The following is a 24,430-nucleotide window of genomic DNA, read 5'->3' on the forward strand; positions in this document are numbered from 1 at the left end:
AAAAATGCTTGCTTAGGTTCAGGCAACAAAACCACTTAGTTAGGTTTAGGAAAAAACAACATTGTTGGGCTTTAAACTACTAAGTTTTTACAGTGCAAATATGACTTGACGTTGTGAACATGGTACACAACCAAACAGCTGATTGCAAAGTGAAAGTGAAACGTAACGCATGGGACACGAACAGTGGTTATTCCTGGATGAAAGCCTTGTGTTTGTTGGGCCCATCCACTTCCCCTCTCGCCCACCTAGTGTGTCTCTTTCACTCTTTATAATGCATCGCTACAGCACTTTGACCTGTGCGTTTACTGTTGCCGCGGATGGGTTTACATTGTAGTTAATGGAAAGCTCGGTGCGTCTCCTACCACTGCGAAAGGGTGCCTTGTGTGACGGTATTGAACACCGACGGCTGTGACAAAGCGACAGTATTTGACAGCCTGGGAATGAGAACGGGCTGCTATTACACGCTTTGGCGTGATATCGGGTCGCGGGCTCGGCTCTCCAAAGTTGACGTTCTGTAAGACTAAAAATGAGTAGACTGACTTCTTTGTTTGATTGAATTCAGAGGGGATTTGTTGGACTTTAGATCAATTTCCTCTTGCTGTCTGGTCACAAATAGTGCAGTTTGGAAGTGTGTGGGCACTACGGTATGAATGCCAGTGATAAGCAGGAAGCCCTCTCTGTGTGTCTACATACCGTAGCTTATAACAGAGATCAAATAAAAGAATAGAGTGTGATCGCACTGATTCATATCAAGAATATTACATGTGTGAGAGATTCCGTGTCTTCAGATAATGCAACATGCATGTCTTTTCTGCATGTACTGTATGCTTTGCGTGAGTGTAATGTATGCTTGTTTGAGTTAGGACCTGCACATCTGTGATTTATCACCAGTGTCACTGAACGTGGCTGCAGTGGGAGCCTCTACCCCCTATCCCCACACATCTATTTTTACCAGCTTATTGCTTACCAACCCACTGGAGACAGAGTGATTGGGAGATAAGATCAAGAGATGGAAGAGAGAGGAAGCAAGGGAAGGTAGCAAAGAAGGGAAAGCCCTCTGTTGTCGGCAAACAGATGTCTGTCAGAAGAAGATGAGAAAGATTACTTTGCCGTGAGCACTGTCTGGATGCTTACATTCATTCCAGGTTTCAAGCCAGTGACAGAATAATTTTCGTTTTGTAGTAGGACACAATAAATGTAGTAGAGAGTGAGACGCCTAGCAAGGGAATAGTGTGGCAAAGATTGTATGATTGAAGAGAGCAAAAGAAGACAGTATGACTTTTATCGTCTGTTAAATTTAGCAGTGTTGTCATCTCACTATTGTCTCAGCTGTAACGCTGTTAACCATTGACGCCACACTGGCCAACTGTCATTAAAGACAAGTGCTAGAATCTCACAGGCTACATGCCAAACCACACACATACACATTCACACACACACATATACAGTACTCCCATCCCCCCCTCCCCACATATGGCAGGATCCCACTGAGGTGCTACTACGATACCTCACACTACCCCAGTGTGAAGGAAGATCATAGCAAACAATGGATCATCTCCCTTTTGGAGACTGCTATCACGTAATATGTGATTTTCTTTATCTCATGTTATATAGCATTGTACATCCCCTGTCTCATTTACAGGGCTGCAACTAACGATTACTTTCATTGTCGATTATTATCTCAATTAATCGATTAGTTGTTTGGTCTATAAAATGTCAGAAAATGGTTAAAAAGGTCGATCAGTGTTTCCCAAAGCCCAAGATGACGTCCTCAAATGTCTTGTTTTGTTCTCAACTCAAAGAGATTCAGTTTAGTGTCATTGAGGAGTAAAGAAACCAGAGAATTTTGACTTTTAATTTCCTCAAAAATCACTCAAACTGATTAATTGGGATTCAAAATAGTTGAGTTGGAGTCTGCTGTCCAGCTGCCGTCTATGAGAGCCGGCTGTCAATCACTCGCGAACTCCGACCAAACGGTCAAACTAGACAGCGCTGATCAAATATGAATCAATGGTATCAGATGGTGTGACTTAAGAAAAACAACCTATCGGAGCTGGAACAGGAAATGGAGTGAATACTAAGATGAAAGCAATGCTTCCAGTGAATTATTACACGCCAGCTGCCACTGAAATCTTCAGCTGTATTCCTTGTTATTCTTTCTAGTTTGCTAACTCCCACTCTGTCTCTGCTTCGTCGTCCAGGTACAACCCGCGCCCCACGTGAAGGAGAAGTTCCTGGCGTGGATTACACCTTCCTCTCAAACCAGGAATTCGAGGAGTTGGAGAAGAGTGGGACTCTGTTGGAAGTAGGAACGTATGACAGTAAGTTCGAAAATCACACATTTGGTTGGGTGCGTTGTATGGAACTTCTACGGATAAAAACGTGTAGGGGTTTGCTGTTTTTTTTAGGTTTAAGATAGCGCTGCACAATTATGTCAAAAACATCTAATCATGATTATTTTTTTATCAATATTGAGATCATGATTATTCATTGATTTCAGGGACTACATTTTTTATTGCGCTTTTACATTTAAATAAACAGAGCACTGCTTTCACTTCCATGTTGTGCTACATTCCTGCTGATGTACAAATCTCTGCATCAAAATAAGACTTCAAATAAGGTTCTTCTTCATCTGAATTCAGTGCATTTTCATTTTACCTGTGATATTTTACTCTTGAACCCTAGACTGCAACCACAACATTCAGGAACGTTTTTCACAGGCTGCTGCTGTCGGGTGTTCGTGCCCCAAAAGTGAAGCCGAAACATCTTGATGGCCCCTGGAGGCTGGCTTGATTTGATATGCAGCAGAGTTTGCTATGAGCGGAACACGCATTTTAAACGTCAATATCACAGTCGATCATGTTCACTTAAGTGTTTGAAGCCAAAATCGTGATCGTGATTAATATTCAATTAATTCTGCAGCCCTAGTTTCAGATAAAAAGAACATCAACAGTAAATACCAGTGGCTTTTTAAACTAGGCTTGCTGGCTTAGAGATACAGTGAGACTCTGTCACATATTTGCATTAAAACTCAGATAATCCTTCAATAACACAAATGTACTGAATACCTTTAGTGGCTGTACAGACGCGACTTTCACTCTTCTTCTCCCTCTGTGTTAATAAGTGAAAATGCTTAAATTGCCGAATGGCATTGAACCTGACTTTGGGCAGGTGTGCCAGCTTGCATGGCAGAAAATAACCCAGTCCCTGTGTACCTCCAGCCAGTGCTTAAACTCGCCCACCCATGATACATCATCAGGTTGTGTCCCTGTCCAGGCTAATCAGCCTGCTGCTGGACAGGTGCACCTGCTGGCCCAGCAGGAGGGAACCATGTCTCCTCTCTGTCCGCCCCCGCCACCGTCAGGTTTTGGTGTCAGTCCCTTTGAGTCACATTCTTCACTCTAGATGCTGTTTGCCTTGACATTCAACAATCACACTGAATGAAATCCATTGCAGGGCGACAGATGTACTAATGTCTGAACAGAGAGTCTCCTCAGGACATCATATTTTTAGAAGATTTGTCTCAAATGGGAAAATCGGGATTCTCTTGCTGGTTTGGTATGCACCGGTATATCTATCACTCTGTCCACCATAAATGTAGGTCAGACAGCCCTCAGCAACATGTTTACCTCCTGTCTCTGGGGGTTGTTGACTGTAGCTCTCAGACATACAGTATTGGAAAACACTGGCTAAAGTAGAAGCAGTAGTGTGAAGGTTGAAAAGTTTGCCGTCAAAATCTTTGTACGCTTTGTCTTTGATGTAAACAACATCACAAAGATATATTCATGAAAAATTGATGCGGTGGGTGTTGGATATATAGAGGGACTGGGCAGTTGCTAGTGTTAGTGTTGGGTTGATATGTTTTGGGTCGGCAGGCTAGTCACACTGACACAGACACACTAGGAATGGGTCGATACGGACAAAATCTTTTATCAAAGTATATTTCATTTTATATCACGGTAACGGTATATATCACGATACAGTAAGTGTTCTGTAAATTCAATTAAGAAATGCGTTAAAGTAAGTAACCACTTCATCACATTTGATTATTTTCTTCTTTTATTTGGAGCTTCCGTACAAAAAAAACAACATGAGACAACACCTGAGTTAAAAACAAAAGAATGAAAACAGTCAAATTAAAATTATTTAAAAATGGAAGCTTTAAGGTTCCTGAGAACAATAATTTCAAGTGTTACAGGTTTTAAGGTTAAAGGCCTTTGTACACCAAGTCCGTATTTTTCATATACGTTGAGCCCGATGCGTTTTATTATTCTATTCGTTGCGAAAATTCACAATATGAGACAAAACTAAATTAATTATGTGGGTGCAACGGAAAGCGCTAATCCAAAACAGGGCTAATGAATGATTGACCTTAGCAAGAAGCTATCGTTTAGCTGCGTAAAGCTCAATCACTTCTGTCTAATCTTTCCTAAATCCTTTGTTTTGTGACCATCCCTGATTCCAAGCTGTTCTGCAATCACCTGTCACAATCTATCTTTAAATCCTGCATCTCTGTTTTCTTTTAAAGTGTTTTGTGCTTGGAGACAAAGTGAATGTTTATCATGCCCTTTTGGATTATGATGTTTGCACAGACGGTGCTTCTGAGTGGTCAAACAACCCTCCTTCGTCTTTTGACAGATGCGAAAAAAGAAATCGAACCGGTTCCGAAAAACTTTAATGTGTGTAAACGGGATCGACACAACGTGAGGTCATATTTATTTTTAAACGTGTGACAATTTCGGACAAAAAATATGTACTTGGTGTGCAAAGGCCTTGGCGGGTACAAATAAATACCAGCTTGATTTCAGTCAATGCAATATAAAAATCACACACATTTGTATTTAAGGGTATACCAAAAGGAAGAAAGACACATTATCCAGTGAGTTGTCCTTTATATTTACCCAGTCATCAAGTTTGTGCTGCCAAAACTTAAAAAAAAAATCTGCTTATGTTGATGGAAACAGTCGTCATGTGTAGGTTTGTTTAGTCTTGGAAGGTTTCAATAATCCTTTCCCAACCAAATGATCACTCTTCCTACTAGCAAGTAACTTTTCAGGAAAAAAACTTTAGAATTTATATACAGTGTTTAAACTGTATTCAGAGTTTTCTTCTTGATGCTTCTGTAAACAGTTTCTGAATATTAGACATTCAAATCAAAGCAAAATTATGATTTTTGTATCAAACAAAGTTCCGCCTCTGAAAAAGCATTCGTTTAGATGCTAGAGTTTATCTCACAGCGGGATGGACTGTAGCTTCTAAATAAATGCATTTTCCATTTTCTACTTGTTGGAGAAAAAAATGCAACATTATTCCCCCATGCTGGCCCTCCAAAAAGAAGAAAGCAAAAAAAAAAAGGCAATTATATAAGGAAGTCATCCGTCATCAAAAGAATAATTTCAGTGATACACATGGCACAAAGTATTGTATGTGTGTGTATTGTATATGTGTCACATACAGCACACAATGTCACTACTGACACACTGGAAGCTCTGTAAACAACAACACTAGCATGTATCACCTCCATTCAGCCAGACAATGTTTAATTAAGTGTCTGCTGTGTCCACTTAGCTTGTTCACTGTTCCATAACAATGGATTTCCCTCTGACGGCAAGCCAGGAGAAGCAAACAAGGCCAATGGACTTCTGACTGGCAACTAGCTCACTCAGTCCCACTGATGAGCGTGTGGAGGAAATCAGATAATAACTTCCTGTCACTTTAAAGGCTTCTACATGCTTTAAAGAAGCTAGACTCACAATTAAAACTGCGTCGCTGTGTATAGTCAGTAAAACATGGGTGATATTTCAGTTAGAACTCAATTTAATTCATGTCATGAGATGACACTATGTTTGGTGAACACAAAATGTTGTTTTGGACTATATGAGGATGCGACTGAAAAAAGACTGAAATTACCAAACAAATGTTTAGACCTGCGGGCAACCTTCAGGTCTGAAAAAGTGAAGCCAATGTGGAAGTGCCTTAAACTTGCATTCTTTCTAACAGCCAGCAGGGGGCGACTCCTCTGGTTGCAAAAAGAAGTCTGATTGTATAGAAGTCTATGAGAAAATGAGCCTACTTCTCACTTTATTTACTCAGTAAACATTGTAAACATGAGTTTATGGTCTCAATCGCTAGTTTCAAGTCTTCTTCAATACAGCATGATGTTAATTTAGTAAATGATGGTCCCATTTAGAGTCAAATAGACCATAAAGCAGGGTATGCTTTAGGGCGTGGCTACCTTGTGATTGACGTGTCGCTACCACGGTGTTTTCCACGTTTTCGTATTATAACTTTAACCCTTTCACAGTGTGTTATCAGTTCATGAAAGTTAATTGGTATTTGGTCACCTAAAAAATTTCTTATTCAGCGTTCAGTTGTACCTCTCGTGTCACTTCTGGTTGCAAAAAAACAAGATGGCGGCGGCCAAAATGCCGAACTCGAGGCTTCAAAACGGCAGTCCACAAACGAGTGGGTGACGTCACAGTGACTACGTCCACTTCTTATATACAGTCTATGGTTTAAACCAGCTTCCACCACTCTGGTGGTGTGTAAGCTACAAATGAGTACAAACATCCCCACACTGTGTTTGACTGTAGGTTTTATTACCTGTAAACTTCAAACTATGAATCATCTGTAATCAAGCCCATCTTCAGTTTTGGTCCAGGAATACAATGATACCATTTCTTGTTGGCACTTTAGGCCCATGCTAAATGTTTAGACAGGTTTTATCACTGAAAATGAACTGCTAATAAACCTTTTTCATGGCAGTCGTTATTAATCTTATCAATTACCCCGCTGCTTTTCCTGCCATTACCTGCCAAAATATCTGCTGTGAAAAAGGTCTAGTTTGCGTTTAAGTTGTAGTTTGCCAATTTATCTTTTCACCACCTGGACGAGAACGTTTCTTTATTCCGTTGCCTTTATGTTTTGGATGCGAACGTCGTTCTGTCACATCAAGACATTGGCTTCATATTTGGCTTTATGTCCTGGTCTTCAGATGGTACAGTCTCCTTAGGTCTGCCTGCTTTAACTTTGAATTAAAATGAATTGGTTTGTCAAAAAAAAAATGTTTCATCCTCTCGCCTTTTGAAACTGTCAGTTTAGCTGAAATGTGGCACTGGAGGACAATTTGGCAGCAAACTGCTTCACTAAAATGTCTTCACACAATTTCATTAACTATTTGGAAGAAAACTACCAATGTGCTTTTTATATCTGAACTCTGACCAACAAAATATCAACTTAACTTGAGTTATGATAATGAAAAAATGATTTCATATTGTTTCAGAAACAGTATTTGAGTAAAACATTCATTAGTTTGTGGTAAAGTGGTCTTGGTTGTGAACTTTATTTGGGTCAAACAAGAAAAAGAAAACGTAGCTTTGCTTCAGAGATTCACATTTTCCCACAGACAAAGCCAGTCTCTCTATTTGCATACAAAGGCTCTAACTAAACCCCCTCCAACTCACACACACAACCCTTTGACCCCCTCCTACTAAAATGCTTTTCTTTTCTCCGTGTTTTTCTAATCCCTCCCATCCCTGCCTCCTTCTCTCGTTGCCTAGATAACTATTATGGGACGCCCAAGCCACCGCTGCAGCCCCCCGGTGGGAAAGTGATTAGCAGTAGCGGTAGCGGTGGTGATGCCCCACTGCCAGACGGGCTCAGCGGTAGCCTGCCGGGCTCGCAGCACTCCACTCCCCGACGCTCCAAGTCCTACAATGACATGCACAATGCTGGAATAGTGCCTGGAGAGCTGCAGCAGGAGGACGACGAGGACCTCCCTGACATGAATAGTAGCTTTACAGGTACGTACGGACGGGGGGAAGAGGAGAAGGTGGATGGGTAATGAGAGGACAGTGGGATAGATGCATGTCTTCACAGGTTTTTACTAATGCTTGAGATACAGGGAACACTACAAGAACACAATTTAGACATTGTGAAAGTGACAGACTAAAGCCTTACATGTGAGGCTGTGAGGATATCAGTTGTGAAATAAAGTGACCAGGCGTGTGGTTCAACATGATGTAAAGTCATAATAGTAGAAAGCAGAATCTTTATTGTAACTTCTCAAATCTGGTTATCCTCATTTTAACTTTATATATTAAAGCTGCAGTCGGTAACTTTGAGCAAATATGATAAAAAGTTATTTATGTAAAACTGTCACAATATCCTGACAGTAGTGCATGAGACAAAACAAATCATGTTCCTCTGTGTCTTCCTGTGCTCCTAATGGCATTTGCAAGTTTCTACCTGACCCAAATAAAAACAACCAATCAGAGCCGAGCTGGAGCCGGCCAGTCTCTGAGCAGCTGTCAATCACTCGCAAACTCCGATTAAACAGTCAAACTAGGCAGCGCTGATCAAATATGAATCAATAATCTGTTATTGTAATTCCTATTCCTCGCCTCAAATGTATTCAGAATCAACTTGTAGTGTGCTGTTGAGCTGTCAAATGAGAAAGTTTGTGACCCGGCAGCCGTGTTGAGAAAAGTCAAGCCAAAACCGTGCACCGCCCACCAGCCAGGTCACAAACTTTCTGCATTTTGTTTTCCTCCGGTCTGTGATATCTTGCAGATGCCATTAGGAGCACCGGAGGACACAATCACATAATTTTTTCACAGATTATCTCTCTCATGCACTACTGTCAGGATATAGTGACCGTTTTATAAAAATGACTTTTTTATCATATTTGCTCAAAGTTATCAACTTGAGCTTTAAATAGGGACTCTACTGCTTTACACATTATGTTCAGTTAACTTTTAATGAAGAGTACGACTCGGCCTGTGACTCTCGAAGGAGTTTGTCAAGTCTGAGAAAATAACCCTGATTGTCATGATTGGTGACTACACTCTAACCAAAAGCTTACGTTTACAAACCGCAAAGTTTGAAAGGTCACCAATCAGGCACGGTCTACATTATCCAGTTGCAGAATACCCCTTTTATGTAAACACCTTTAGGTTTTTATATAGCTGGTAAGACAAAACAAAGAATTTGAAGACATGGCATAAGACTGTTGTCTTGTGATGGACATTTGTCCTTGTTTTTGACATCAACTAAACAACTGATTAATCTGAAAGTATTTGATGAATGAATCGATAATGAAAGCAACCCAAAACTTATTAAAAGGTACTCTGAAAATGTATCACTCAGACTAGAGCTGCAATGATTAATCGATTAGTTGTCAACTATAAATTAATCGGCAACTATTTTGATAATCTCATAATCAGTTTGAGTAATTTTTGGAGAAAAACAAGTCAAAATTCTCTCATTCCAGCTCCTCAAATGTGAATATTAAGGACGTCATCTTTGGCTTTGGGAAACACTGATCGACATTTTTCACAATTTTCTGACATTTTATAGACCAAACAACTAATCGATTAATCAAGAAAATAATCAACAGATTAATCAACAATGAAATTCGTCTTTAGTTGCAGCCCTAAATCGCAAGTACAGTTGATCTGAAGTCTGTACTCAAACTAAACAAACCTGCATAATCGTTTTCTCTAACTGTCTGGTTGAGCACAGATGTGCATTTTTTCTGTTAAGCAGCTGCGAGTACTGAGGTGAAATCCAATAACAAGTCACTTATCATGTCATTGAAGTCACATTTGATACCCGTTCTGAAGGGAGGTGTAAACAGCAGTCAGTCTCCAATGGATTTAGGCACAATTTTCATTTATTTGGATACAAAATACCCGGCTGGAACAGGCCTCAAGGCTGCTGCTAAATTAAATTTGGCATCTTCACACAGGCAACAACAGCCAGTATGAAGTGTCATATTTGGCATTGGTCGACACAGTGTGTACGACTACACTTGTCTTCATTTTCACACAGGGTTTTTTTCCACAATCTCACAATTTTGCCTGCAACTCATCAACTGCCTGTCAAGAGATCGGCTGCACACTGTTGTCTTTTTCTTTTACTAGCTGTAGTCATATGTTAACTCCTTGTTTTGCTGAACTTACTGTGACGCCCCATGTTCCTTTTTGCTGGTGTGTGGACACCTTTTAAAGCAAACACAGACGTGATGTCAGTGAGCACACAAGGCGGTTGCATGCAGAGCCGTCGTCAACAGCAGCCTGAGAACATACTGTTTATTTTGGAGTATAACACTAGAATGTGATCCTGCTTTTCGGCAGCCCTGTTTGGTGAGAGAGAGAATCACGATGGATAAAGTGGGAGGGGATGCAAGTGGAGACAAGGTAGCAGGAAATTAAATAGAGAAAGAGGGGAGTGGCTGCGAAGGAGCAAAGTGGGCAAGTCTGAAAGGGATTGAACAGAGAGAAGGAAGAGAAGCAAGGGAGGATTGTATTTTGTGAAGGAGGATAAGCTCAGAAAATGAAGAAGTAGGAGAAAGAGCACAAAGGAGGTGGAGAGAGAGAGAGCACTTTGGTGTGGTGAGAGGCTGCAGAACACAAGAGCTTCTTTGATTGGTGAGTAAGTGGTCTCTGGATTCGACTACATCTGCCTGTATCTATGCGTCCAAAAATGTAAAATAGTGCCATCTGGCTGCGAGCAGCAGAGGCTGGATGACTGAGCAACCTCCATTTTTGAAACCATTCTCAATGCAATCATTAGTGCCACATGATGTTATTTGTGTTTGTGAGATTTAATTTGATTACTTTAAAATGTTTTGAAGCATGATGCTGACATTAGTGTTTTTTTAAAGCAGTTCTGTTAGTGATTATTCAGAAAATTACTTTCTCCTTTTTTGATCTGAAGCTCGTCTTGTGTTTTAGTAGGTCAGTAGGCATTGGGAGGAGGTTGACTCATCCCTAAAAGCTGTTTCTGCCATGTGTTTTGTGAAGGTGGGACCAAAAGTTGTTTATTTGGCCGCCTGTGATTGTGCGAGCTCTGAGGGTGCCAGTCAAGTGTGAAAATGAGATAACAGGAAGCTAGGTGATAGCACTTCAGAGGCCGTGGTTTTTAGGTGTGAACTGCCCACTCAGCAGTCTTTAACTGAAGTAAATGTCTCTGTAAGTGTAACAGTAACAGAGTTAAAAAAAATGTGAAAGCTTTGGAAAGTCCTTGGACCGAGGCTTTCTAGTGGCAAGAAAAAGCTTTCTAAAAACTCTTGAACTCCTCTCATCTTGGAAGAATGTGGACTGCACAGGTGAAAGAGATTTTCATTGATGTGAAAACATTTTAGAGATACAAAGGCAGCACAGTTGTAATTCTTGACCCCTTTTTCCTTTCCATGGTTTCATTATTCTCAAAAATGTCATGTTAACAACTTGGCTGAAACTGGTGCTGTATTTAGTGGTGTCATGCTCCTTAGAAATAAGCTCATCTCAGGCAGGGAGGTATTTGAAGCGATCTTATCTGCGAAAACCATTTTTAGTTTTGAGGCTCCTCTTGTGGCACCCACTGCTTTTTTTTGTTCCTGAAAGTGTTTTCAGCCTCCTTTTAACTAGAAATGTTCTTAACACCGAAGCCATGTTTGCCTTAAATCCTCCAGGAGATTCTAGTGAATTAGACGAGATTCATCACTCAGTGCGCCCCTTCGCCCCCCGCAAGAGTGACCCGCCCTACGTTGGGAGAACCCCCTCACCATCGGCCACCACGGAGAGCACTCAGCAGTCTCACTCTAACCTGAGCCATCCTCCCCCGGAGGATCCTCTGGGAACTCTGCCTGACAACTGGGAGATGGCCTACACCGAGAACGGAGAGGTCTACTTCATAGAGTAAGTAGCTCATTACGGTATTAATCAAAGTCTGGACATTCAATTTCCACTCTGTTATCGGACATAGTATAGGAACAAGGTCCACTTTCTCAGGCTTTCATACAATTACCTATTCAGTTTGTATTTCATGTTTCTACTTGTTGTGGACACTAATCGAAAGCTTTGGAAAATGTGGAATTTTAAGAGATGTGAAAGTCATCACAAACAATATAATGGAGCATAAACCAAGACCACAGTTAATCTATTCAGCTACTCACTAGAATAAAAACAACATTTATAGCGGTGGAGTTTTGCTCATTGTTATTGTTATTTATTAGACCTAGATTCTAATAGATTCAGATTACTAGTGAGGATTATAATGAGGTACGTCCATAATAAGAACTGTGACCTTGTGAGATTCTCTTGTCCATTTATGAATACTCTTAAAGCACAGTCCACGTTCAGTGATTTATTAAAGACTCTTATTCTGTGCTCTACACCAATTTCACACCAGGCAGTGATGAAGTGTGGCTCGGCACGGTATTAACATTTTTCTGCGGCCGGGAGGCATCTTCGTGTGTTTCAGGCGGGAAGAAATTCTTTGTAACAGAGGTCAATATGTCACGGGAGTCACAGGATCTGTTAACTGATTGGCTGCGGGTCCTCTCTGGCCGGACTTCACTCGTAAAAGTTAAACTTTTCCCAACTTTCAGTTTGGCCGCAGCTTTTCATAGACATTGCATGGCAGCTCGTTGCTGGCTGCACTTCGCCGCCGCTCTGGTGTGAATTTTGCGTTTCAGACAGCAGCTTTTGTCCAATCAAAGGCTGTTGTCTGTTATTAAAGTAAATGGTGGAAGAGCTTCTCCTCTAACAGATCATCACTAGAGTTCTTTGTGTTTTCTTTAGGCTTTTATTTTGTAGACTAAATGGTTATGAAGGCACTGATTGTTGACTTTCATTGATACCATTAACTGATCAAAACAACCCCTCAGTTCATGATACACCAGCAAATCTTCATCTAAAAACGTGTCTTTAAATCCTATCAACATCTTAGAAATCCTTCTTTGCCACATACCAGATTTTTCCATTATTATTTTCTCTCACCTAACAGTCATTTTACTTGTGTGTGTTTTCTGTTCAGCCACAATACAAAGACCACCTCCTGGATAGACCCTCGGTGCCTGGACAAGCCTCAGAAACCCCTGGAAGAATGTGAAGATGATGGTACGTTCATGTTTGAGCATGGATCACCTATGAGATTGTGTAACGATTATTTTCATTGTTGATTAATCTGTCCATTATTTTCTTGATTAATCGATTAGATGTTTGGTCTATAAAATGTCCGAAAATGGTGAAAAATGGCGTTCAGTGTTTCCCAAACCCAAGATGATGTCCTCAAATGTCTTGTTTGGTCCACAACTCAAAGATATTCAGTGTACTGTCATAGAGGAGTAAAGAAACCAGAAAGTATTCACATTTAAGAAGCTATAATCAAAGAGTTTTTCTTAAAAAAATACTATTAACTATCAAAATAATTAGTGATTAATTTAACAACTAATCGATTAAGCAATGCAGCTCTATATACGTTACAGTCCTTTCAAACACAAACACATTCTCTGACACAGACTTGAACAGGACATCAGACTTTCCTTGACTCTTACACTTTTATTTTAGTTTTTTGTCAAGTGTAAAGATACTTGTTTCTCCCTTACTGTCCCTTAAGTATTAAAGAAACAAACACCTGTTCATGTGTAAATTAAAGGTAACTAGCGTTAGATCCTTTTCACATATGTGTCCAATTAACTAGCGCTGTATTTAGATTCTAGTTTCTAACCAAAGCATGGGTGAGAAAACACCTTTTCACTTCTTATTTCACAATGCTGTGTAGTTGTGAAAATCCCAGATGCTTGTAGAAGAGTAGTTGTTCCGCCAGCAGCCTTTAGGTGTCAGTGTTGGGTCACGGAAACTGGTGAGAAGTCATTGGGGTTGCTCTTCTCTGCTCTGCTCTGCTCCTTCTTTTCAGCTGTTTGTCAGAGCAAGATGCCCCACGGCTTCCTGGAATTAACTGCATCATTCGCATCATGCAGCTCAAATAAATAACGCCCTCCCTGACCTCCACTGAGGCGTCGTGCCTGCTCATAGATGATTAACACTGATTTTTAATTACAAATACAAACACAGCGAGAAATACGTTTAATTTTTTTCACATGAGGTAATGGGATTCTTACAATCATTTATTTCCCTACTCACAAATTGAAGTTGTCATGTCATTACTAGCTGTTTTGTTATTATCTAGGTTAAAATTCTACCTCAGCTCTGCTGCTTCAAACCGCACACAGAGATCCAGTCGGGATTTTTGTCACAGGAGGCTCTGGTTTTGATTAACTTTCAATCTAGCTGACTGACTCACAGATGTGCACCTTCTCCCCCCCTCTTCTTTTTTCCATTTAACAACGATCCTGTGCTGCTGTGCCGTCCGTCCCGCTGAGCAGAAGGGGTCCACACAGAGGAGCTGGACAATGACTTAGGTAGGATCTTCTGTCATGTTTTATCAGTGTCCCCTTTGGTTTGCACACATCTGATTCATTGTTTTAATTCAAAAAGTTTCAGCTGAATTTAGAAAAAATTAGTAAGTGACGATAATAGAGTCACAACAACAGTTAATAGTGCACATCTACATAATGACATGCACAACAAACACCGCCACCAGTGGCTCATACAGAGTCATTTAACAGTTGGTGAGAGATGACAATGACTCTAATCATCTAGAAACGACACATTATGTCACGCTGACAGAGATTTGACCTTTATCATAGAGCCTACTCTCAGCATGTAGCTTTGATTTTTAACAAACACATTCTAGCTGTGTTTCTATTTTGAGGTATCGCATTAGAAAAGCTGTATGGAAACGGCAAAATTCGATAAAACTTGCTCAATTGCGCAAAAAAGGTTTTACGCTTGCATGAGGTGGTTTTGCCTTTGTTGAAAAAGAGTTGATGCGCTAAATGGGTTATGGAAATGCCGAATAAGTTCTGACGTAACAAACATTCAAAAGGGATAGTTAGGCTGAAGTGGGGTTGTATGAGGTGCTTATCCATACTAGGTGTATTACTTAAAGTAGATGACGGTCAGCGTGCCCCCAGCATCGAGAAACAAACAAGAGTACCGACATTGGAGCAAAGCAATACAGTGCTGTGGACGGGGACGTTAGAATAACGTATTTCAGCCTTCTAAAAGAAAGGCCCACCTAAAAAAAATCGATAATCGTTTAAATGTGCACTATATTTAGTATATTTTGACTGCTTTATCTTGTCGTCAGACAGCCCTTTCCTTCTCCTTTACGACGGGAAACTGAACTGAAAGTGAAACTTATCTTCGCTCTCTCCAAAGCCAGCAGGCTCAGATGACAAAAACAGTATACTGTAGATAGGTTTCACTTTCAGTTCAGTTCGACGTCGGAAAACATTCAAAATATAGCGTACACTTAAACAGATATTGATTTTTTTTAGGTGAGCCTGCTCTTTTAGGTGGCTAAAATATGTTTTTCTGCCGTCCCCGTCCATAGCACTGTATTGCTTTGCTCCAGTGTTGGTACTCCTGTATGTTTCTCCAAACTGGGGGTGCGCCGACCGTCATCTATTGTAGCTAATACACTGACTATGGATAAGAACCTCATACAACCCTACTTCAAAACACCTGAACTATCCCTTTAACTCACGCGACTGACCAGCTATTTCTGTCGTCAAGGTCTTCCCGGATATATCCCATAACGTATGAATGCTTGTCTTTGTCTCTGGACAACATGAAACATGGCCAATACTAGCTGACATAAAAGAACAATTAAAACTTGCTCAAATTTAAACAAATTCCTGAAGTCCTGCCAACCCTTATCCCTAACTCTAACTACAGAGGGGGGGCGCTATCATTTTAACAGGAGGGAAACACTATTCGACGGGGGACAGACTTCAACATAACACCAGTTCGCAACCTTTACTTCTTCTACTGGTGGATTACAGCCATGCATAAAGCGAAGCCTATACCACCAACTTCTAACGAAACTACACTGTAGCCAAGTTTATTTTTTTCCCAACTGCTGTTGATGGAAACAAGCCTAATTCACGTTTCCTTTTTTGCGACATTTCAAAAGTTCTCTTAAGGTTTGCTTGACAGTCGAATGGAGACACAGACACTGTGTGTGATTGGAAAGCCGGCCTTTATAACACAACTGTCAACTTACAGCCAACACACCACCAGAAAAACCAGACACGCTCACACCGTCATTCCATACGTAAGAGACGAGGGCTGATCCGAGGAAGATTGTTCTAATGATGATTTCCTAATGGGTGTCTGTCTGAGCCAGACGGCAACAGGCCTTTTTTTTCCTGGTGCCCATCAGCGCGCTAACTAGCCTATCAGACACAGCAGCGCGGCCACTTGTGCAGGATAAATGGTGTCTGGAGATGGTGCCCTGCACTGTTATGAACGGGTAATGAATGATGTCACTCCATTAGAGGAGATATCTGATTAATGATAATAGTACATTAACAGACTGGGACAAAAATGATCAACAAACATAGTTCACATTATTCTCTTGTCTTTTTGTTGAATTTGGAATAACGCCGAATGTACTGCATATTGGTATTGACAAGAGAGAATGGAGGTTCTTTTAGCTTGTAACCAGTCTCAGTTTTGTAAAATGGGATTTGAAATGTTTTCATTCGCCCTAGGGAGTTATTCAGGAAGCTTATTTAAGTATCAGAATCCAGTATATCTTTTCATCATCTGCCAAAGCTGCATTAATCAATATGTTTTATATTAACAGTGAGTCAAATTACTAAATGTCACGTGAAAAGGGTCACTATACTTTTAGCCTCTTTCTAGCTCTTATTTTCCAACAATACAAACAGGACAGAACATCACTTGCAAAAACTCCTCCTGGACATCTGCAGGGCTTCAGTCTTGTTTGCAGCTCTCATTGTGAGGCACCTTAAACAGCTGCCATGTTAGAACCGTCAGACCAGACGAGTCCATAAGACAGCCCTCGACTGGATGTTCAATAATTATCGATCAGCACAATCCAATACAGGTGGGCACAGGAAGGTAATTAACTTGAGTTCTCTGAGGAGGAGCACACTCGAGGATTTTATCAACGCACAGCACACACTATAGAGATAAAATAGGAGTAGAACGGACATTCCCATTTAAATCAACGCAGCAGGATGGTCAGAGCAGCGGCCGTTTTAATGTGCACTGTTGTAAAGATGGTAGCGAGCTACATCCGTAAGAACTTCCATATTTATAAACCGACTTGCAGCAAGTCGCATGCTACAACAGCTGTCACGTACACAGCCATCGGATATGTGTCTCTATTCAGCCGCTGATTCGGCTCTGTGAATACCTCCGCTCCCGGTGTTGAACCGAAATCTGTGACCGCAGAGAGCCAGCAACACATGAGGTCACCATTTCTGACGGCTGTCTTAAAAAAAACGTGATCCCACTGTTGTATACCTATCATTTACTTTTCTTTTACAGTTTTAGTGAATATATCTTTAAGTTAAAAATATTGAAAGTAGGGCTGTCAATCGATTAAAATATTTAATCGCATGATTGTCCATAGTTAATCGTGATTACTCTCACATTTTTTATCTATTCAAAATGTACCTTAAAGGGAAATTTGACAAGTATTTAATGCTCTTATCAACATTGGAGTGGGCAAATATGCTGCTTTATGCAAACATATGTATATATTTATTATTTGAAATCAACTAACAACAAAAAAATAATGACAAATATTGTCCAGAAACCCTCACAGGTACTGCATTTAGCATAAAAAAATATGCTCAAATCATAACATGGCATGTGTGTAAAGGGGAGACTCGTGGGTACCCGTAGAACACATTTTCATTCACATATCTTGATGTCAGAGGTCAAAGGACCCCACTGAAAATGGCCATGCCGGTTTTTCTTCGCCAAAATTTAGCATAAGTTTGGAGCGTTATTTAACCTCTTTCTCTGCAAACTGTGTTGTCTCGGTATTCTAGTTTCATATGACACCAGTATCTTCACTCTAGCTTTAAAACTGAGCCCGTTACAGCCTCCGAAAGATCGATTGCATTGCATAACAACTAACAACAATCGCCATTCTCTTTCGAACTAGTCAAATGACTACGGCAAACAGTCCAGTGTCTGTTCTGCTCCTACTGTATATCTATGGCACACACACACACACACTCACACAAAGTGCCTCTGTAGTACATGCTTACTCAAGAGAAATCAATCGCAGCACAGTATCTAGAGAATGAGATGCAAATAGTTAAACATGTAATTCATCATGCTTGACTCCCCCCTGACATCACAATATGTTCTGTGGGAAGAGAGACACGGTGTGAGAAGAAAAACACGGCTTAATGAGTGACACATTTCTTTCTCCGTCTTTCTCATTTGTGTTTCCACTCACTGAAATGTATACCATAAGATTGTTGCAGCACCAAATGTCTCCACTCCCTCTCTCTCATACACACACACACACACACACACACACACCCACCCAGGTGCTCCTCCAGGGGCGGAACCAGTGCGGTGTGAAATCAAGTGGGTGATTAAAATTTAGCGCGAGGCGATGCGGGACGGCATTCCATTTAACGTTCCAGTTCAAAAATCTGAATGATAATTCAGCGTGCCCGCTTTGTGGGTTCACCCTGTACAACACTACCGCTGTAACCTTGCTTTCCTTTTTTCGCTGCATTTGCTTTTTTTGTGTTAAGCTGCTTTTAGCGGGCGTAGAATATATGGAATTACAGTAACTCGAGTCGCTTGCAAGCATCAAATTGACAACTGATTGCAGATTTGTCCGTGGTTGCTCACGGCTTACCTGGTCTGACAAACTGTAATGTGCAGCGGTGTGTCATGTACATACAATTTAAACATTCCCATCTGGCTTTCTTTTTTTTTTTTGCATCTGCTGCTGACTCCACTCCAACCAAGGGCCCTCCTCATTAGAAAGCAGAGGGAGGCTCTCCAAGTTGGATGATTGTAATTACCATCTACTTGCACACAGGGCGAGGGCTTAATTGGCCGAGGGTAATGATATGTAAAACTGATACATCGCGGGAGAGGATTATTGGACAATCTGTGTTTGTAGCCAATTAGAAACCTCTGACATTATCTGTGTGGAGGCCAGCCAATAATCAGTGCTGCTGTAATCAGACGGCTCTGTTGGAGATAACAGCAAACACTGAAGAAATACAGTAACCATCGGGGCAATTACACGCCGCTGAAGTGGGCCCAGTCATATTCATATCTTTTCCCAATCAGCGTTGATTACGATGAATTTAAAAGTGTCTGCACGTGTGTGCTAGCATCGCTATCCTCAATGCTATCCTCTCAAATGAAGCCGGTTTTCAGTCAAGTCAAGGGGCGGTCTTCGTCCACAAAGGGCGACTTATGTAAGGACACACACAGAGAGACCACAGCCACTCTACCGTTGTGTTTTATCCAAGGACAAGTATCTTTTCACTAGTATAGGCATCAACATAAGTAGAAATGTGCTTCTTTGTTATAATCTATGGCAGGGCTGGGCGATGTGGTCAAAATCGTCTATCACAGTATAGGTCATTTCATATCTCGATAATGCTATAACGATAGCATGTTTTCTGGTAGTTCAATTAATAGTCTATATGAAATAACCACATAATAAAGTCTGTTTTTGTATACTCCTGTGTGAATTAAATACTTGACAAAGTACTGAGTATTTTCTCATTTACATCAGAAGTTTAGTGCAAAATAAACACAACCGCTTCAAGTGAAATTACAGAGAAAAAAAAAAGTATAAATAATTCCATATATAAACATTTGTTAATTGCATTGAACTGAGTGGTAATGTAAAGTGTGAATAAATTCAAAACCGCAATCTGTAAATAATATTCCCCTCAAAATATTTCACATCAGATTTTTCAGAGAAATCTAAGGTTGTTTTTGAAGCCGGGGATCAAACCGCCAACCTTGTGGTTAAAGGACGACCCGCTTTACCAACTGAGCTACAGTCGTCCCTAAAAAAAAATATCATCCAATTGTTTTCACACTTTTCCCTGCACATGGTCAGACTTTTCAAATCAAGCGTTTTATTGTGTGTTTTTGTGCAAATGGTTTCAAAGCCTGGATTATTCTTCCAGTACTTCCTGTCCTCCCCCCAGTTCCCCCTCCTTCTCTTACCTGTCTTTCCTTCCTTGCTTTTTTTCTTCCCGTCCTCTCTCTGACCCCCCATCACCACTCCTTTCTCCCACCTCCTTTCATCTCTCCATCCCTCAATCCATCCATCCATCCATCTGTACCCAGGGGGGTCTTGCTCTGTTCTTATCTGATGTGTGGAAATGTCAGCAGTGTGAGGGGACAAGGAAGAGGGTGGTGGGGTGGGGGGTGCAGCCAGACAGCCTGTGAAGCTGTTGTCACTCTAGCCCTGGAGACTGACTGACAGGCAGACACAATGGAGAGGCAAAAGGTCTCTGCTGGGCCTTGCCTCTAATGACTCAACACACGGCCCCCCAGCAAACTTCACAGCTTTGAGTTTTCCTCATTTACTCACTTTTTTTCCCCCCCCTCTTGTGTTTTCTTTAGAACTTCCACCAGGATGGGAGAAAATCGACGATCCAGTGTACGGGGTCTACTATGTTGAGTAAGTGACGTACTCCTATGCAAATGGACAGGCTGACGCTGCACACGCAGAGAGAAGAAGAAGACCTTCTTGCACCTGAGTAGAAATGATTTCACCCCAAACAAAAGAAACTCTTGACTCCTCTTACTGTAAAGAGGAGCAGCTCCAACGTGTGTACAGTTCTTGCCCGTAAGACGTCACCGCCACATTTTCACTGCAGCTATTTCGGTCGTTTGTGTACTGGAAAAATGTAGGCCATTTTGTTTGTGTCGTTATCATTTGGGAAAACATGCGGCGAATGTGTGTGTGCAGATGTGTGCATCTCATCTTGTGTGAAGCCCCTGGGCCTCAGCATTAATATGAATACGTTTCATGCGGGGTTTTTTTTTATGTTGTTCAAAGCAGCACCTGGGGGGCTCTAGGCTGTGGCATTTCAATGTTTTCCCCCTTCTTTGTCTCTGCAATTTCTTCTTCTAATATACCTTATTCGCCTTCATTTGCTGTACCAACGTGGTGCACTCAGGTGTCATTTCTCAGGATGCCTTCTGTGAATTAAGCCATCATCAAAATGGCTATTATTTGATGTGATCTGTGGGCGTGATTGTGTCAGAGAGGGTTTCCTGTGTGAGTATGGATTGCGTGCACGTGTATCGCGCCACTGTGTATTAATCAAAGCTTATCGCCATGTGTCCCCCCTCCCTCTCTTGACCCTATCTCTCTCTCCTCTATTACCTTATCCTCTCCTCTGTGTCTGTTCTCCCTCCCCGCTGCGCTCCACTTCCCCGCTGATATTTACTTCTTGTCCTACATCCTGTTTTCTATTCTGCTTCTATTATTCATTCCTCCTCCCCGTCCTTCATTTCCTATTCCTCAAACCTTCCATCCAACTCGTCCCTCCTTCCTTCCTTCCTTCCTTCCGCCCATCCCAAAGTCATATCAACAGGAAGACCCAGTATGAGAATCCAGTGTTGGAGGCTAAGAGGCGCAGGCAGCTGGAGCAGCAGCCTCAGCAGCCTCAGCCCCAAAGCCAGCAGCCACCCGAAGGTGAGCGCTACATCCGAGGTTCGTTCACAAGCCCCCACCAAGGGCGTCATTTCCTTTCCTTCTATTCATGTGTGCGACTGAGTTATCTGTCTCTATATCTATGTCTGTCTCTGTATGTGTGTGTGTGAGATTGTGTCTTTAGAGCAACTACTGCTCCAGTATTACTTGTTGTTGCCTGCTGCTGACTTATGATTTGCTAAGTGCCCTTCCATAAAGGCATACCTATTATTTGCGGCTGCACCACGCGGCCTTTTTTGAAGTTAATTTCTGTTTTTTTCTGTGTTCGGACACTTGTTTGCGGTAATAACCTGAGAGCTTATTGTTCTTGAGTGAAAGAAAGGTAAGTTTGTCTTCAGCTGAAAATGATCTGCCTGCTAAAGAGAGCCTCTTTTCTAATTAGCGTTAAGTGCTACCACCGGTAATAACGCTGATGATTTAGCTCGCACAGCTGCCAAAACGCATCTAATTGATAACCTTAGGTTGCTCCCGCTTCCGGTCTTAAACCGTATGCATTCACAGGACGCCCCGCAGAGAGATTAATTGTAAATGCAGGCCGGCCCACATGGGAACTCTCCTATCGCGCTCCACCTTCTGCTCAGTCAGCAGAAATCATTCGATTCCACTCGATTACCTGCTGATTTTTTTTTCTCCCCCATCTGAAAGCTCAATCTCTCTTCAAAAAAAAACAAAACTCAATACCATCAAGCCGGGTTTTTCCCGATTTTTTTTTTTCACTTCTGCATTGATTCTGTCTCACTGTTAAGAATATTAATGAAGGGTGTAGTCTGATCGGGGCCGTGATGCCGTAACAAGGTGATTAATCAGAGACGCTAGCCATTATGAGGAAATGGGTTGTTCTATTTTCACACACACATTAGTATTGAATAGGGAGATGTGAAACAGTGTTAAAAGCTTCATGAATTTTGTGCGACTTGTTTAACCTGAGGTTAGCTGAAACTGTAATGTAGTGTTTAACATGATATCTTATAGCAGGGTTATTATAGTAAACGAAAACGAAAACAAAACAAAAATAAGCAGAAACTTAATAAAAATGATATCCTTTAAGAAAAACTAAAACTAAACTGTTTCTTGATTGAAAAAAATACGTAATAACTTAAATTAATTTCAGTTTTAGCTGTAAAATATCACTACCAAAAAAAAGAGCGACTTTCCGTCAACTCTCGTGACATTGAACTACAGAAATTGAACGCACTTCACCTTCGAGGAGATGGCGTAATGCTGCAATTGCTTCACATTGGACACTAAAGTAGCACAAAGATTACACATTAAACATAATGGCCATTCCCACACAGTTCTCTAATGTATGTTTATGTAGCTACATTCTTCTGAGACATTATACCTGGCCCTAACAAAAACAAACTACTGTAAAACTAAACATATACAAAATAAAATAAAATCATTCTGAAAAACTGAAACTAAAACCAGCAAACTGAAACCAAACTAAAATGAAAATCGAAAAGTCTAAAATAAAAATGAATTATTCAAAACTATAACCTTGCTTGGTAGTCAAAGTTGGTTTAACCACATAAATTCATATCAAGCAGACACCAGACCAGGAACTGAAATATTTCCACAGAGAAGTTTCACAACTATTCCTTCACAAGTTCTTCTAGCGTCATAGAAAGCAAAAGATCTCTCTTTCCCAAACACACAGCACAGTAGGCCGCAATGTCCCGGAGCCCTTAGCCCCAGTTTCCTTCCACAAGTAGGGCAGCTGTGCACCTGTCTAGACCCCATCTAGAGAACATGTTCCTCTTGCATTTGCAGAATGGATCGAGGACTCGGCCTTGGCAGGGGCCCCGCTGGCCAGCTACGCTTCCCACCACCAGGAGACCTACAGGGACCCTCAGACTGGACCTCCAGTGCCCAACGCCATGGGACAAAAACGTAAGTTCCCCTCTCTATAGAGTGGTGCAGGGATGATGTATTTTTGTAAGCCAACCAGGAAGTTGGCATCGCACTGGATCCCTCGACAGAAAGCCAATGGCATTTTTACATTGGATTTTGAATTACTGCAGAAAATAAGCTCTGTGGCAAACAAAGATTTATAATATTTTACACGTTTTGTTTAGCAAGATAATCTCAACAAATGAACACTACTTTTATGATTTTTGAAGCGTGAATACAACCGCCAGAAGTAAAAAGCTAACGTTAGGCTTTAAACGAACTACACCACGGTTGCATGACTTCAAATCACCGCTACTACAGTAAGCTAAAGGCGGACTAGTATTCGACGTGGTGACGTTTAGTAGTCTCATTTAGCCACTTGTCAGCAACCGCCTTTTTTAAGACATTTAAAAGCTTCAAAATTCAAGATTCGGATCATACTTGCCAACCTTGACACCTCCAAAATAGGGAGGATTTCAAAACCAAAGCAGGGTGTTTGAGTTTCATTTGTTTCGAGAATTCTGGTGACTTTTAAAGAATGAAACTAAGAAAATAATAAGTACACTGCAACAGCATTTTTATGTTAAATAGGCCTACTTTTAATTTTACTTAATTCTCAGGAAAGAAACCTGAATAATTCACCCCTCTGGCATGAAAAGAAATCTGGAGAGGGCAATGAAAAACGTGAGTTGTAGAACAAAACATTAAAATCTCTTAAGCTTGTGTCAACCACAGACCTTATTTCAGGCATCTAACTAAAAACCCATTAAAAAAAAAAAACACTGACTTCGAGACGAGGGAACCAGAAGTGCTAAAATTCCAACTCATTTCCAGGTTTTAGGACTCATTCTTGCAGCTCTCTATAAAACTAAAGTGTGAAACTTCATAAAAGCGGGACTACTCATTACTTTTCTGTTTCTAGTCTGCGTCACCCAGAGCGACTTATTATTAAATTCAGCTGCTACGGTGTAGTTTGTTTTCCTGCGACGGAGCCTCGGGCCGTGTTTGAGTTTCCGTGATGGAGCAGCAGTTATGAATTGACACTGTAACGCTGCTCTCTGTATACATTTCATCACATATTCTTAATAAGTAAAATATAATTCTGCTCAGATGATATGTACAGTAGACTGCAAGAGAGCTCTCAAGGTATTTTCTTAACCGACAAACT

The 24,430-nt window shown here is 41.0% G+C and overlaps 1 protein-coding gene across 10 annotated transcripts in view; it reads left to right on the plus strand.

Annotated features, from left to right (window-relative positions):
- Nucleotides 1-24,430, plus strand: part of magi1b (membrane associated guanylate kinase, WW and PDZ domain containing 1b) — a 174,597-nt gene that overhangs the window by 104,141 nt on the left and 46,026 nt on the right. For 8 of the 10 annotated variants that reach the window (XM_074616964.1, XM_074617051.1, XM_074616514.1 and 5 more), the window contains 8 exons: nt 2,202-2,321; nt 7,560-7,802; nt 11,456-11,681; nt 12,802-12,884; nt 14,153-14,188; nt 20,274-20,331; nt 21,242-21,372; nt 23,143-23,262. In XM_074616964.1, the coding sequence (XP_074473065.1) occupies nt 2,202-2,321; nt 7,560-7,802; nt 11,456-11,681; nt 12,802-12,884; nt 14,153-14,188; nt 20,274-20,331; nt 21,242-21,372; nt 23,143-23,262 (1,017 nt within the window). Of the gene's footprint in view, nt 1-2,201; nt 2,322-7,559; nt 7,803-10,269; nt 10,431-11,455; nt 11,682-12,801; nt 12,885-14,152; nt 14,189-20,273; nt 20,332-21,241; nt 21,373-23,142; nt 23,263-24,430 lie in introns of those variants that run through there. The other 2 variants (XM_074616605.1, XM_074616870.1) reach the window with 2 other exon arrangements.

Source organism: Sebastes fasciatus, chromosome 1, assembly GCF_043250625.1.
Source record: "Sebastes fasciatus isolate fSebFas1 chromosome 1, fSebFas1.pri, whole genome shotgun sequence".
Taxonomy (NCBI): domain Eukaryota; kingdom Metazoa; phylum Chordata; class Actinopteri; order Perciformes; family Sebastidae; genus Sebastes; species Sebastes fasciatus.